At 34.0% G+C, this 16,702-nt stretch overlaps 3 protein-coding genes and 1 pseudogene across 4 annotated transcripts; 1 reads left to right on the top strand and 3 right to left on the bottom strand.

Annotated features, from left to right (window-relative positions):
• Positions 1-5,021: 5,021 nt before the first annotated feature.
• LOC149527528 (egg cell-secreted protein 1.4-like) lies at positions 5,022-5,449 on the bottom strand. Its single transcript, XM_089782753.1, has one exon. The coding sequence runs from the start codon at positions 5,400-5,402 to the stop codon at positions 5,022-5,024; it is 381 nt and encodes a 126-aa protein (XP_089638879.1). The 5' UTR covers positions 5,403-5,449.
• Positions 5,450-7,509: 2,060 nt separating this feature from the next.
• Positions 7,510-7,893, bottom strand: LOC110410352 (uncharacterized). Its single transcript, XM_021419997.2, has one exon. It carries the CDS (start codon positions 7,891-7,893, stop codon positions 7,510-7,512), a length of 384 nt encoding a protein of 127 aa, XP_021275672.2.
• Positions 7,894-10,446: 2,553 nt separating this feature from the next.
• On the bottom strand, positions 10,447-11,099 carry LOC110410347 (uncharacterized; annotated as a pseudogene).
• Positions 11,100-13,524: 2,425 nt separating this feature from the next.
• LOC110410628 (adenylate cyclase) lies at positions 13,525-16,460 on the top strand. 2 transcript variants are annotated; one of them, XR_002444677.2, is made up of 3 exons: positions 13,525-14,273; positions 15,528-15,647; positions 16,285-16,460. XR_002444677.2 is itself a non-coding variant. In XM_021420420.2 (2 exons), the coding sequence occupies exon 1, from the start codon at positions 13,664-13,666 to the stop codon at positions 14,267-14,269; it is 606 nt and encodes a 201-aa protein (XP_021276095.1). In that variant the 5' UTR covers positions 13,525-13,663; the 3' UTR covers positions 14,270-14,273; positions 16,285-16,460. The 2 variants fall into 2 exon arrangements, 1 of the variants encoding a protein (XP_021276095.1); XM_021420420.2 differs by lacking the exon at positions 15,528-15,647.
• The last annotated feature ends 242 nt before the right edge of the window (positions 16,461-16,702 follow it).

Below are 16,702 nucleotides of genomic sequence, written 5' to 3'. Positions count from 1 at the left end.
GTATGCCTATTTTATTTTCTTTATTTGTCATATTATATTATATTTCAATAATTATTGTATCGGCAATAGAGTATTATGTATTATACAGTAAAATTTATTTAACAGTTGGTTCAGCGGTGATATCATATCTTTTAGCTATTAAATATTAAAAGGGATGAAATAAATTAAATTTTATTATTTAAAAAAAGATTAAGTTATGAAAAAATGATAAAGTTTATAGATTACGTTAGAACGACGTTTATTGATCAGATAAATTTTTTTTATAAATTTAAATTTATTAATAATATGTAAATGCACTAGCTAATTAATGATAAGTTAAATGATGAAAACAATGATAAATAAATTGTACAGAGAGCAAAGGGTGTATGTTAATCTTTGAAAATAATTAATGATTAATTATAATGGAAGCAAAGTGCGCGAAATGATTAGTTGGAAGGGGAATGTATGTGTAGTTGCAAGTTGCACGTGAGCAAGTAGAGGTCAGTAGGTCCCTATCGTGTACTACTTTTAAGTATCCCAGGGACCGCTCATTAAATCATACAATCATTTCATTTGTATGTATTTGTTTTACCATTGGATGACACCCAAAGCTTCCATTAAAAAATGAGAGAGAAAACCAAATCTGACCAAACATCCGTCGGCACGGGTCAATAAACTTGGAATCAAAAGATCACGAATATACTTTAGTACATTTAAAAGTAATCTTCTAATTATAATATAATAACAGGATTGAAAGAATATTTTTGTTAACAACTTGGCTTAAGGAGATTGATAAGATATCTAATCACCTTGACATTGATTTTTAAATAGTAAAAAATTTATAATTACATTTCAAAAGAACATTATTCATTCTTAATTATAGTTTTATCTTATCTGATATGATCAAAATTTTTCAATTTATATATTTATAAACGGTAGATTTTCATTGTTTAATAAATTTTTACCACATCATGTATTTGAGAGTAAAAGTTGAGACAGAAAGTTTGGATTAAATTTTACTAATTGCTTATTACTTTGAGCACACATCAAAACCTCATATGGCAAAGACAACCTATTAGGTTATTACATTTAAGTTTGAGTGAAAACCAAGGGTTTGATTTATCTGTCACGAGTTGGTCCCTTTGATGCTTTCCAACTAGTTCGTTTGAGATTTTCAGCATCCTTGTCTTCCCCCCTTATCCTGTTTTGTCATGAGGATCTGGTGAGGCTCTCTACCCAAAAGGGAACCACCAAGACCTAATCCATTCAATGTTAGTTAAGGGGAACCTTTTTTTTGTCGCTCCACATTAACCTAACACCCTTTCTAATCCGGAAATTCTTCTTTAACTGAGCTGTCAAGCTCTGTCATCAACTACACCACCACCTACATTTGTCCACGTCCAATCCTTCAATGGGAGGAAATGCCCGCAAAATGATCGCCTATTCTCAAAGAAAGCTTTGGCTTTTGGCATGAAATGCAGAACATTCCAAAGGAAAAGGAGAGCTGCCTGGTCTCTGGCTGGGTATGCAAGGAAAGTCCATGTGGTATTCCTTTTGTATTTTGCATGTATCTTCACATGTAAGCTTACCTTTTCAGAAAAGAGATTTTTTCGCATTGGAGAGTTGAAAATTTTCCTTCATTGGCAATAAACGGCTAACCGAACAAAAAAGAAAGAAAAAAATAATAAAAAAAACAAAGTCAAATACCCGCCAAAATCTTAGCTGATAAAGAATAAGTCATCGAATTTTGCTTTTGCTTTTCTCACGAAATTAAGTGAGAGAAGAGAAATTATATGTTTTAAACAATAAAAAAAATTCAGACTAAATCGACCAAGTGAATACATTATATTCATATGTACACACACTAGTCTAGCTAATGGTATTGGAAAGTCGAGTTTGGTATTGAATATCAAGGGTAAAGCAGCAAATGATCAAAGCGAAAACAAATTAAAGTGAGAAAGCTACATAGAAGTAGAACGTGATGGCAACATATTACCTCAAAATATTGGTATTCGCGAAATGACAATTAGGCCAATAAGCAAGAGTAAATTAGAGAGAAAAAAGCTACCATTATTTTTCTTTTGATGATAACTCCACTCAACCTCTACATGAGTCTGATATTTCGAGTTCTACTTCGAATATATCCAATGGACAGAATTTTTCCCAAAGGAAAATTAATTTTCCAAAAAGTTGTAGTCATCCTGGTCATTGTCAAGGACTCTTATTATGCTAAGACTTTATCCCAAAAGTACCAAATAAAAGTTTCAATCCGCAATAAATTTGATGGTATCTTTACTTGTGAACTCCCCTTTGGTAGGAACCAGCAAATAAAATTAAACATTTCATTCGTGCAAGTCCCTATCAGTGTTGATAACCTTTTTAATCTGGGTTTGATTTTCCTCTTTGAATCATTAGGTACCACAAAAATGGGGTCTCAATGGAAAAAAAAAAGAATTTAGTTTTATTTATTTATTTATTTTTGGATCGATAATTGGTGGTTGATTATTTTTTAGTGTCTGTCGTGTTTAATGCCTAATATTTGTCTGTTCCCTTAACTTTTCTTCAATGGATTGAAGGATTTGACCATAACATTTTAACTTTTTCAGGATGATGATAAACTGAACAATGTGGTGAGGACAACCCCTGGTTGATCTTGTTTTGTTTGAGTGGCGGGAATCGAAAAAGAACAAAATCGAATGGAGGGAAGTAATGAACAGGTACATGTATAGACTAATTAGTCTAGAGAAAGATGGCAGAGCGGCGGAGCCTGTTGCTTTGGGGTTGGATTTCTTGCTAGATCCAAGGCCCCCCAACCCCGAGAGCTTCCTGGAAGATAACAGAATCAGATAGAAAGCCCAGCCAACGTACACAAATAGTGGACATTCGGGTCTGGATTTAGATCCGGTTTGGATTGAATTGGGTCATTACAGTTCGAAGGACATTCGGGTCATTAAATATGGTGTTTGAGTTTCATTACAATAATTTGAATTTAGAACTGTACATTTTTAAAATGTATAATTAAAAATATTTTGAATAATATTTTTAATATTTCTTACAATACTATTGTAAATTTGATTACATTATATAAATTTTTAATAGAATTATAAATACAATATAATTATAAGAATTACAAACACTAGCTAATTCTGCCGTTTTAATATTATTACTAAATTTGAAAAATATAATTAAAATAAAAAAATGTAACTAAAAATTTAAATAATTACACTTTTTAAAATTTCATTACATAAAATATGTCTAAAAAATGTAATTAAAATCAAATTTATTGTAGTGGTTATTCGGGTTGATTTTGATTCAATTTGTTTACTTTTAAGATCAAATCAAATTAGATTTAGAAGGATTCATATTAAGTCCAAATTTATCAATTAAGATATTCAAAGTTGCATTCTCGTCAACTTGTAACTTATCTTTAATTTTGATTTTTGATATTATAAGAATAATGTTCTCTAGAAATTTTATTTAATATTTAATTTTTTTTTCATGCAATGATTATTATTAGTCATTCACCAGAATTATGGTCACTGCTTATGATTTATAAAGTCAACCATAAATCAAGTTAGAAGTTGTGATAATTAGACTTTTAAATATTAGAATTTTGTTGAGAGATAAAAATAAAAAAAAACTATTGGGAAGTTTGAATATAAAATGTTTAATTCTTTCTTTAACTACTTTTAAGAGTCCAAATTTATTTTTTACAATTAATTAATATCTACTTAAAGTGAAATAAAAGTAAAACATTTAAAAGTAGGTGTCACAATTACCTTTATCGAATTATTGTTGATTATTTTTATTCTACATTAATTACTTTTTGTTTTTAAAGTTATTTTGACCTACATTTTAATTTTTTATTTTTTATTTCATTAGAGTAAAGAAAAGGAAAAAAATATTTTTTATATATGATGTATAATTGTAGAAATTAAATTTAACTATAATTACAAAAAAAAAGTCGGTTTTCTTACTTGTAATTTACAATAATAATACCCAAAGTCATAAAAATGTAAGAGTAAATAAAAGAAATTTTAAAAGATAATTCAAAGTTTTTCAAATATTAATATATTAATAGTTTGTGTTTTATATTTATTATTTTCAATTAAATTAATATTTTTTTTAAAAAATAAAATTATACTCTATCAAAGTTCAAGTTGTTTCGTTTTGGAGAGTTGGATCGTTCAATTAATTTAATTAATCTTAGTTGAGTTTGAATTCAAATCAATCAAACTAAGTTTTAGAATTCAAACCAATTTTGCCAACTTGATTACCTTGGGGCTCACCTCACACTGCCCATATTGAGACGGGCGAACTAACAAATGGTGAAGTCGTTGTCTTTGTTTTAGGAATCAATATGTGAGATGATACAGACAAACACACACACAACTCGCTTTTATGAAAGAAAATATGTGGAGGAAAGGAAAAATAGTATATTTGTGTTAGTACAATAACTTTTGGTGTATCTCAAATCATAACGTCAATGCTCTCAAATATCCAATGCTAGGAAACAGATTTTTTATTTTGTAAAACGTACATAAGCAGCCAATTGCAGAGATAATCCACCCCTACGGCCCTATTCTACCTGGACGAACCCTTAGGTCGGTTGATACGTTATGCTCACTCAATTAATCCTCTCTTAAGAAAAAGCCTCTCACCTATACTGTTCTAGAGGAAGAAAAAGAACTAAAGAATATTTCAAAATCTACTGTATAATTTCTTCGCATATACGACGTTGGCTTTAGCCTTTTGGAGTTTTGCACTCAATGCTAAAGGAAAGGCATTTGATTAGTTTTCTTGGTGTAATTTAGCTATTTACTTTGATTTGTAACTTGCTTTTGATAGGAAACTTATAGGGACAAATGTAAGATGAGCAATGTTAACAACACGAATCTCTGTTTACTGCTTCAAACTTATTGAACACAGGTCTGAAAACTCCTGTACCTAAAACATCTTATTCGTTACGTGAAGTAGCAAAAATTCTTAGTCCTTTACTTAATACTAGATGTTTGAACCGTCTGTCATAGCAGCGGCAACATTCACTTAGGGGCCGGGGCAACCGCAGCGAAGCGAGCACAACTATCCTTGAGCAAGGGTGGGAAGAAAGGGTTGAAGGGAAACATTTTAGGCCAACAATTTCCATTGACTGTGGCAAAAGCCTTGCAGCAATCACGGCCAATGTGACCAAATTGGGCACTGAAAAAGGACCGATAAATTTCCCATATACATCCCTGTATGTTGATTAGAGCTGACCAGCATTGCTGTATATCCCGCGGAGTCCTTGGTGGGAGCAGACCTGAGATTGGTGATGGTAGGATCCCTAAAGGTGGGGGCAGCTGAGCTAGCCCTGGCTGGATCAATACTGCAGTACATGTGGCCAACAGCAGCCAGCAAATAGTTGTTTCAGCTTTCATTGACATGGTTTTCTTTTATTAGCAAGATGGGAACTCTTTCAATAGACTACTGATAAAAGGCCTTTGATGGTAAATTTGGTGGGTGAAGGAGTAAAGTGGGTGACAATTTATAGAAGAGAAACGAAGACAGAGCAAGTAATTGATTTTAGAAACTGTTTCCTGCGCACGTTTATCAGTGATGAAGTTACAAATTTGGGAAATAAATTGACAGTAAACACAGAGCAATGTATCTCATTATACATGTTAGAGTTTATTGCATCACAGCATACTTTTGGCGTAAATATTTTTTCCGTTTCTTCAGTCAGGAGCGTTTGATTACAGAGATGATCAATGTCCATGGAGTTAATATATTACGGTTAAGAGGGGGAAAAATAAAGGGGGCATTGACATTCAAGAAAATACCAATCTACATACATTAAAAATTGTTCCTGAATAAGTTAATTGATTGATATTTATATAATATAATTATTTGACACATAATATTTTGATTTGGGTTTAATTCAAATTGATGGGGAGTTTCAAGTTAATTTTAGACTTTTTTAATTTATGTTCTTAAAGAGTTTAACTTTCGCAATTCTTGAGTTACCTTTATAGTTTTTTATTTTTTTTTCATTTTAAACTGATTAAGACTGTAATATTATGCCGACCATTTATCTAATTTTCTTTTACAAGTCCATATTCATTATGGTGGTGTTTGGGATTTTGGAGCAATCAGCAATTACTATATTATTGTCATAGGATAGTCGATTGTTTTTTAAATATTTGAGCTCAAATCTCATTATGTAATAAAGTATTCAAATCTTATAAATATTTCATTAAAATTTTAAATTATTATTCGAATTGGTATTCAAATATTTTAGACATTTTCTTCTAAATACTCGTTTCAATTAAATATTTAATTCAAATCAATTTTAAGCGTACATATTGCTAGTTATTACAGGAGACATATTCCACCATGTAACCAATTAAATTTAACTACCAGTCAACAAAAAGACTTTGGGAAAGGTTAAAAAAGAATTGTGGTATGTATGCATTTAAAATTAAAAAAAAATCCGTTGGCACCCAAAAATAAAATAAAACCCTTTAATCTAAATAAAAGTTTTGATATATATATATATATATATTTAGTTTATCATATTAATTAAAAAATTGATCCTTGTATTAATTAGTAAATTGATTGTGTAATAGATATAATTTATTTTGTTATTCCTTTTTATGAGGCCTATATTGAAATTAACTTAATTATCAGACAACTCAGATTCTATTGGTTGCTTTTTATTTTTGTTCATCACCATATTGAAGCTAAATTATCATTATAAAATTAATAAGATTGAAAATCCTTATTGCTTTTTTGTTATTCAAGACGAGATATCAGCAGCCTGTCCTGGTTTGCAGCTGGCGAGAGATGAGCACGAAGTTGTGACATTAGGGAGATTTCTTTGCAGTGAATGCTCTAATACAAACAAACTACTTTCAAGTAATAGCAATCATAGTTATAATAATTTAAATAAATATTTGAAGATGAATTTTTTGAAATTCTTATAAGAGCATTATGTATTGTTTCATTATTTGAATGACAATCATAAAAAGTTTTTATCATGATATTTGAGACTCTTAATAACATGTCCGTTATGAGATAAATAAATTTATTTTTCAAAAAAAAAAAATCATTTCACCATGTGAATTTTTGGATATGCTATTTGACTACTAATATGAATTTCCTTGCACACAAATGTTTCCATTGGTTGTGGAGAAGTTAGATCTTAAATATGAAAATTGACAATTTTCAGGTAATTTAACTTTCTCTTGGAACTATTGGGTCGCTTAACAAATGTTAGTATCTATTGTGATTAGTTCCATACCATGTGCTTCATGATTCTAAAGAGAAAAAAGCAAAGTTTCTTAGAACAAAAGGAAATCCAACAATCTCTTAATTGTTCATAGTTCTCAAAGTTAAGGAAAGATAAATCATCAATCTGTATAGGTAGACCTAATCTACCTTTGTTTGCTAAGAAGTATAAAACATAGCCCTAAAACCTCCATCAACTATAAACTAAACAAATTATTAGCACCACTTTACTCGACCCAACTACTCTAGGTAGCACGGGGAAAGCTACACAGCAGAAGAAGCAGCGCCCCCACTATGGGAGCAGCTATCCTTGAGAGTTGGTGGGAAATTAGGACTTATAGGGAACATTTTAGGCCAGCAATTTTCCTGTATAGACAGAATTGCCTGGCAACAAGCAGGGCCAGTGTTGCCAAATTGGCCGCTAAAAAGAGACCTGTAAATTTCCCATGCACATCCTAGGGTGCTCATTATAGATGACCAGCATTGCATTATATCGTTTGGGGTTCCAGGTGGGAATAGGCCTGGAATTTGTGGTATGGTTCCAGCTGGTGGTGGCTGCACCTGGGCTAGCCCTGGCTGCACAAAAACTGCAGTGGATGTGGCCACTACCAGGAGAAGGAAAGCTACAGCTTGAGCTGTTCTAGACATGGTTGAGACAAAAATATATTGCAACTTATTTTTCTTGCTGGTACTGAAGCAGAAGGCTAGTTGGTGATTTCGTGGACCAAGGAAGAAATCGGGCCTGAATTTATAGATGGGAATTAAGGCCAATCAATTTATGAAATTTCCCTAAAATACCCTTAATTGCTCCAAATTAATTACTCAGGTGAAAGAGTTACAAACTAATTTTGGAATGAAATTGATGACATATATATATTCTTGGATTCTTGTTAGAATTAACTTTAATTTGGTCAAAATACATATAGCTAAATAAAGAAAGGTAATAATACATAGATTGGTTACATATTTATATAATATATATATGTATATATATCTATACTTTATATAAAAATGATTTAAGAAATATTAATTATTTAGACTCTGTCCCTAAAAATATACATTAATAATTTAGACAGTTTCCGGCTAGTATAACATATTTACAAACATTTCATAGTAAATTTTACTTAATTAAATTTTAATTTAGATCAATAAGTATAAAACAATATTACTATTACTTTTAATAAAACCGACCTTGTTATTCATTATCATTCTCCAAATATAAGATAGTACTAAATCGTACTACTTCTAAATAAAATCGTTTCCAACTGCTAACTATGTTCTTGAAACAAAGAAGTATCAACTAGAGACTACATCCTGGCTTCGGGTGTCCATGCGCATGAAAGAGATGGGTCAACTCTCCTACAGCGTCCACCCAAGCCTAATTGTTTCGGTTTCCAACAACTTTGCGGGCAGCGGTTGCTGGCGGTGTTTGTGCTGCTTGCAACACCACAGTTGAGCAATGGTTCTTAAGCAATGTGACGAAGAAAGGGTCAAAGGGAAAAATTTTAGGCAAACACTTATCCTCAATATCAATAAAGGTCTTGCAACAGGCAGGGCCAACGAGTTGGAGCTGGATGCTAAGGAAAGAGATTATGACCTCTTGTAGACATCCCTGGACGGTTTGCAAAGTTGTTAGGCACATCTGGACATCTGGGTCTTGCCCGAACAATGGTGGGAATGGGATTGTTGTTGTTGGTGGCGGCGGCGGCGTTGCTAGCGTCGGAACCTGCAACAGGAATCCATAAGCTGCAATGAATGCAGTAATGTATGTAATTGTGCCAGGACCCATTTTGAGTGTAGACAGGGGTAAGTGATCACTGATGTTGGTGCTGCAGGTTTGAACTTGATTGTGAGGAAATTGGGAAGTGGAGGGTGCATTTTTATAGGCAGAGATAATAATCAAGTTCCCTCAAGCTCGTCCCTGAACTGTGCATTTACTAATCTTCAACTGATAGTGACCTTTAATATTGCATTTTTGTTACGGTAAAAGCCTTAAACGGTAGAATTAGTGATGTTCATTGACTGTTAAGTTACATTAAGCAGCTTTCTAACATAACTGTAGTATCAGTAATGTCTCTACAGGTGGTCTAATATGATATACACGTTAAAATAAAAATAAATTTTCCAGCATAGCTGATGTACCAGAAGTGAAATTGAGAAGCAAAATAATAATTTCTATATAAAAATTCTTGGACTCTTAAATCTATTGATATCTACATAGAACAGAGTTTGATTATTTAACCATAACAGGTCTACCAAAAGTTCTGCAGTTGGTTGAGGACTGACCATGCCAGTTCTGGATAATGAAAATGTCAAATGTGTAATATATGATTTCTTGTTGGCTGTGTCTGTCAGGATGGTTTCGTTAAATAATCATAAACTTCAACCTTAAAGAAAACATAAAGAAGATTCAGGCACAGAATTGTTTGCACAAGAGTCACAACCAAATCCATCCCAGAACAGATGAGAACTTAAAATTTCAAATAGCATGAGCCTCTTTGATTTGAAGAAATTCTGTTAAAGTTTTATTGCTTGAATAATTCAAAAGCAAAACCTATACCAAAGCCTGTTAATTTGCCACCTCTCATTTGTTCTGGCAAATTTTCAAATTCAGCTTCATTCTACTAAATTAATTTGCCGAAGGAAACTACCTAAAGGATTTACGTAAATGGTATGTCTAAGTAGTCCAGAATCATATTTAAAAAAGAAAAAAAAAGTCATTCTGGTGCTAACACCAAACGGAAGTCAAACAAATGAAGAGTATATGTTTGCACCTGGAAGCAGAAGCTTGCCGTTTAAGTATATTGAGGAATTCAGGCAATTTCAGATTGATGAAAAGATGCCTAGAAATTTAGTTTAATAACACTCTGCCCTGGCCTTGGACCTGCTCACCGGGTGAGTTCATCTTTTAATTTGTTTCAAGCATGCGTACGCTTCAGCACATGCAGGAAAGACCTTATGAGCATTTTGTTTTTAATCGAAACTTTTATTATTAAGAATCAAAAGACAACCCCTAAAACATCACAAGAAGAACTATCTTCCTTATGGAGCCTACAATACCAAAAAAAAATTCTCTGAACAGGACCACTCCCTCGACAATTGCTATCAATGTAATTCTACAAAGATGGAAGAAAACTCAATCTAATTATTTCAGTTCAGGTTTTCTCTGTGTAAGGGCTTGACCAAGTGAGCTTGCTTAGTTCACTTAGGTGCTGGTGCAGGGCCACCGATATCAGCACAGGAGTTCTTGAGCAATGGAGGGAAGAATGGGTTAAAAGGGGACAACTTAGGCCAGCAATTGTCTTTGATTTCTGTGATTGCCTTGCAACAAGCAGGACCAATAGCACCAATTTGACCACTGGAAAGTGACTTAAAAATCTCCAATAAACAGCCATTACTGTTAGTAAGAGAAGACCAGCATTCTGCAACTTCGTTTCCGGGCAGCACTGGTAATAACTCTGTCGCAGAAAGCTTGCTGATGTCATTCAACAAAGTTCCTGCAGGTGGTGTAGCTGAACAAGAAGTCCTGAGCAATGGAGGGAAAAAAGGGTTGAAGGGGAACATTTTAGGCCAACAATTATCCTTAATTTGAGTAATGGCCTGGCAACAAGCAGGGCCAATAATGACCACCTGGCCACGGAAGAGTGAAGAATAAACCTCCATGATACATCCTTCTGTGCTGGCAAGAGATGACCAGCATTTTTGTACTTCTCCAGGCTGCCAAGGTACCAGTCCTGGGACACCTGACTTCGGCGAAAAGGAAATGGTGGCAGCAACAGTTGCGCCATTCCTCTTGTTGCCAACATGGTCATGAATGCTAAGTTTAAAAGCATAGGCAATGGCATTCCCGATACCGCCACCATACTGAATTTGATTAGGAAAATTCTGCAAGCTTTTTAGAATATTGGACTTGGATGGGTGCTAGTGGATCGGTGGAAGCCTGGAAGGAGATAGATGAGGATTTATAGTACTAGAGTTATTAATGTTGAAACGTTTTATTTGTAAATTGATGAGGCCGTTCTTGTTTGTAATTGTGAAGTACCTTCAGCTTGACGGCAGCATTTAATTAGCAAATAAGTATATGGTTTTACTTTTCTGTCATAAACATCTTAATTTGTTGTTTGATCCTTGACCTTTTTAGTGTTCATCCTGTTAGTCATGTTACAAGTTTTGAGTATAGAACGAGTGGAAGCTTATTGGAGCAGCGGTTTCTCACAGATATGCCTCATTCTCAAAAAAAATAAAAATAAAAACCACAACTACTACTACTACTTGTGCTATAACAGCAGAAACAAATATCAAGAATTGGTTATGTCGGCATTTTCCAGTTCAGCAAATGCTACTCAGGAGTGGATCATATTTTAATGAATAAAGATGCTTTTTTTGGTTATCATAAATTGGAGGAATAAGGGGTTAGTTAAGAACAAAGTTCCAGGCAAGGTATATCTTGCACTTGCCTACACTCTCTGACCCCAAAAACGTGGCTAACTTTGGGGTTCAAGTCGGACCGTTTTTAGCAGATTGGCTTTAGTAGAAGAGAAGCATATTTTGTTGGTTTAGATTGCAAAATGAATTTAGTTAAATAAGTTCCGTGCCCTTTCATGGGCTATTGTAAGAGCAAAACTGAATTTTTTGCTTGCATATTCCCATAACATTGCACCACAAAATATGAGCAGGTCATATATGTAAATGAAACCTTTATTATTATCATTCCGACGTTAAAACACCAGAAGAAAGCACGTCTTCCTTGTGAAAGCTACCAACCTAAAGGCTATAAATGCTAAGGAATTTTCCGGAGAAAACAACATTGAAAAGATCATCTAAATTTGTTTTATTTTAATTAAAAAAGCTTTGCAGTGTTTTCACAAGTGAACAATAGGCTGTAACGGTGGCTATAGGTGCACGAATTTGAGGCAGATATCGAGCAAAGGTCGTTGACAAGCAATCGTCAGCTATTCCAGTAAGGGCGTCACAACAATCACCGGTTAGACCTTGCAAGTCTCCTGTGGTGAATACCTCCTGAACCTCAGCAACACAATCTTTCACATTGTCGTAATTTCCAAGGCACTCTGCTATCAGCCCTCCTATGCCAAGTGCATTTTTCTTTGTCTTCCCCTTCCTAGGGAAAAGATTTTTAGTGAATTTCTCCGATACTAAAGTTTCTGGTGGTATGTTTCCATCTCTTGGTATGAAAAGTTGAGACTCTGGTGCCATTTGGGATTGTCCCGGTTGGACCATTGCGGCTATGCAAAGTGCCAGCACCATTGCCATGATGCCATGGCAAATGTGTTTGTCCATTTTGGTGCTGTCATGGAAGAAGAAGGGAGGGATTATTTGTACTGAATCGGAAGAAGGGAAACGTTTGAAAACGTATCTATGCAGTCGATCGGTTTTAACTATTACTTTGTATTTAGATGCATTGAATATTTCGAATTTGTTTTGCAGTTATTCTTTTCTTTAGAAGGATTAAAAATTTAAGGTTCAAATACTTTTTTTTATAATTATAAATATATAATAAAAATGACTATTACAAAGTGAGAGCTTGAAATACTATAATAAAAATGCATTATTTTATATGCCCTTGAAAAATAGGCATTATATTAACCTTAAAGAATAATTGTAAGTCCTAGATCAGAAAATACCCTCAATATTAGAATTTGAAATTTTTAAAAATCTTTTATTCAAATCTTGAAAATAAAAAGTTGAGTTTGTGGGATTAGAGGAAAATCAGCTTCCTTCTTTTATACAGCTTATAAGGATCAATTGCATACACTGTACTCGAATTGCAGTAAATTATTGATTTAGTATTTTAAAAAATATAATTAAATATTAAATTTTCATTTTGTTAAGTAAGTCGTGCATCTTATTAATTCTATTAGTAAAAATGAATAGTATATTCGAAAACATTCATTTAAAGTGTATCATGTGTGATAATTTTATTATAAGTTTTGAATATATTATTTTGTAAGTGATGTTAATTTTGGTGTAAAAATTGATGAATTACAGTAAATTTTATTATAAGGTTTGAAAATATTATTTTACTTGTAAAATTCATGCGTGAAATTGAAGCTACTAATTATTTTTTTTTAGTAATGTACATGTTTAAGTTAGGTGTGGAATTGAAAAAAAAAAAAACTTTATTCTCATCATGTATTGGAATAAACCTATTCTCATCGGTCTCCCTCCAAGCTCTATTGTTTCCTCTCTTTTCTACGCCAAAAGAAATGCTGAGGAGAAAACCCACCAAAATTGAAGTCAAGCTCGAAGACAAGCAGGAACTTGAAGATTCCCGCAAACCCTCCCCTCCTCCCCACACAGCCACTACCTCTTCCTCCACCTCCTCCTCCCTACTTCACCTCCTCGACCGCTCCCACCCTAACCCCACCGCCAAAGTCCAACGCATCGGCCTCTCCCCCTAATGGAAGTCGAAGTAAAACTCCGCCTCCGAGACGCCACCGCTTACCGTCAGCTAACCACCATCCTGTCTCCTTTCCTCTCCCAAACCCTTCACCAACAAAACCTCTTCTTTGACACCTCGACAAATACCCTTTCCTCTCAACTTTCTGTTCTTCGCCTCCGCTTCCTCAACAATGATGCCCGCTGCATCGTTTCCCTCAAATCCAAACCCACTCTGGTAGACGGTGTCAGCCGCGTGGAGGAAGATGAGGAGGAACTAGACCCGTGTATCGCACGCGCTTGCGTGGAGGACCCGGTGAGGTTGGGGAAGATTGAGTCGAGGGTTTTGAAGAGGGTGAAAGATGAGTTTGGGGTTGGGGAAGAAATGGGGTTAGCTTGTTTAGGTGGGTTTGAGAATAAAAGAGAGGTTTTTGATTGGAAAAATTTGAAGCTTGAAGTGGACGAGACTAAGTATGAATTTGGGATTTGTTACGAGGTCGAATGTGAGAGTGGGGATCCTGATGGAGTTAAGAAATTGCTTGAGGAGTTCTTGAAGGAAAATGGGATTGGATATTCTTACTCTAAGATGACAAAGTTTGCTGTTTTTAGGTCTGGGAAGCTGCCTTAGCAAAGTGAGTTTGGGATTAATATCTTGCATAAACGGTTTCAAAAGTTGTCTCTCTAAAGTTGGTTTTGGGGAAATCTTTGTTTCGTTTTGTGTGTGTGTTTGTGTGTTTTATAAGAGTTGTTTGTTTGGTTGTTTTAAATGGTTTTTGAAGTGATTCTTGCCCTTGTTAATGCTGGATGAAATTATGGCTGCTTGTTATTGTGGGTTTTTGGTTATGTTAATTTGTTTCTTTTGCAGCTTTTCTTATTACATTTTGGTTTAAGTTGCTGCAGTGCTGACCATTAAATAGAAGTAGTAGTACGTTACTGGTTATTCTCCGGATTGAATCTATCAGCAATCATAAGATTGAAAAAAAGAAAAAAAGATAATTCCTTCGACTAGGAGAATTCTTGCATATTCTGCAATGTTTTGCCTTGGAACCACCTGAGAGTGCCTTCCTTCTTAATTTTCAAACAATGACAAAGAAAAAGAAGTCTGTTGTGATTGGATATTACTGATTGCCATACTTTTTTGTGGTATGAATTATTGCAACATGAGTGTTGTATAATGTATAGATTACTGACATTGTATCATAAGTGACAACTAATTGGTAATGAAGTTGATAAACACAAATACTTGATATGCCCTCTGAATTCTTGAATGATGAGAGCTGTGTCCTTTGGTTTTAGTGTGAAAAGATAAACCTAAATGCTGCAAAAGAAAAATTAGAGATGAAGATGATGAATGCAAGATCAGTTAATTTTATTAGCTGCTTTTGTAGTTATAACTTGGAAGAAAGGTTCATTTTTGGTTCTTCTGTTGTTTTTATCAGTAGCCTTAATCTATGGACTCTTATATGCTGTAGCCATATTCCTTATTATAATCATCTTTGGATATTGTTGTTTATTTAATTGGTTTTAAATTATTTCTCTCTCACAAACATATTTTACTGAAATTCTTAACTGATTGTTAAATCTTCTGTTCATGTTACTTATTAGGATTGAACTATTACTTATTACTTACCAAACTTTTTCAATTTTTATTGGTTATTTACCTGTTTGGTACCACATTGATGTAGGTTTGTGGCATTTGATTCTCCCTTATATTTTTCTGATTTTCATGTATCCACTTGGGGACTTAAGTCTTGTGCATTATTCGCTTTATGTCCGTCTGCCAAAATGTTAAGATAACGTATTATGATGGCTGTATTCAGCATATGGTCACATGAGTCATCCAGATGGTAAATTCTGACTTATGTTACTTCTTCTTTGAGATATAGGAGTCCATTTGGCCATGCAAAGTTGCAAATTTGTAATTTAGGAGCCATAAACTCATCTGTGATGGGACATGAAGAGCTGGCTAAGCTTGTCAATGTTTAAGCAATGTCAAATCTGTTTAGGTATCTTCACCTCTGACATAGGTGCTTCTGAAGCTTCAATTTTGTTTTCTAGGTCTCTCTCTCTGTCATTTTTGTTTTGTCTCTTGCAGCCATTCAGACTTACCCTTCAACATATCTTTGGACCTTAAAACTGAGCTTAGCCTATCTGGTTCCCTATGTTTATCCAACAAGGCATGAAGAAACTGACTGTGATGTTTTTAACAACTTTTTCTTATCAGGAAACTATGCTAGGGGTGCCTGAGATATGCTATTTTTTCTTAAAAGCTTTACCCCAATGAACGCATGATTTCTTTCTTTTGTTTCTCTAATTGTCTCTAGATTTGTGGAAAGGAAAAGATTTTTAGGTCATTATGGTGTTAACTACTTGATTGTTCATGATGAGAAGGGAGTTATCTTGAGTGGGTTTATGTTGGCCGTCTAAAACTGTATCAGGGCTGGAAGACAGAAATAAAAGAGCTTGTATGTTGTATTAATTGAAATAAGATGCGTATCTTAGTTAAATTGCTAGTTTATAGCAGCAAAAGAATTAAATTGCAAGTTTATTCTTCACTTAGCTGCATAGTCAATGCTATTCTTGCAGTATTGATTTTCATTGACTTCACTGAGTTGATCTATTGATGACCCATTTCTGCTGTAGGTTGTCATGCAGAATGATTATGAATGTTGACCCATGTCAAAGAGACCATGCAAGCAATGGCGGAGGAGCAAAATTTACCATCTTCCTTTGGAAGAGAACAAATAATTTTTCCTTTCATAGCATGATTCTGAGAACTTATATCATTAGCAATGAACGTGATTATAATTGCATGTTAATACTCTTTGACAAGTTTGCATAACTTATTTAAGAAGTTTGCTCTCTGGCTCTCTGGGTGTTTTCTCTGAACTTTTGTCATGTGCACAATTTTGTCCATGACGTGGCGCTTTTCAACCATCGACCCTATTCATCCATCTCTTGCACCTGTCTCCATCTTTACTAAGTCCCAAGCCCTTAGGTGGCGTTTGTTATCAGAGATATAAGCTACATTCCCTGCAATGTAGCTTATTAAATTACATTG

This window comes from Theobroma umbraticum, unplaced genomic scaffold (assembly GCF_002168275.2).
Source record: "Theobroma umbraticum cultivar Fairchild unplaced genomic scaffold, ASM216827v3 scaffold_56.0, whole genome shotgun sequence".
NCBI classification, from domain to species: Eukaryota; Viridiplantae; Streptophyta; class Magnoliopsida; order Malvales; family Malvaceae; genus Theobroma; species Theobroma umbraticum.
Note: the sequence above shows the minus strand (reverse complement) of the source record. Positions and strands in the feature narration are given on the sequence as shown.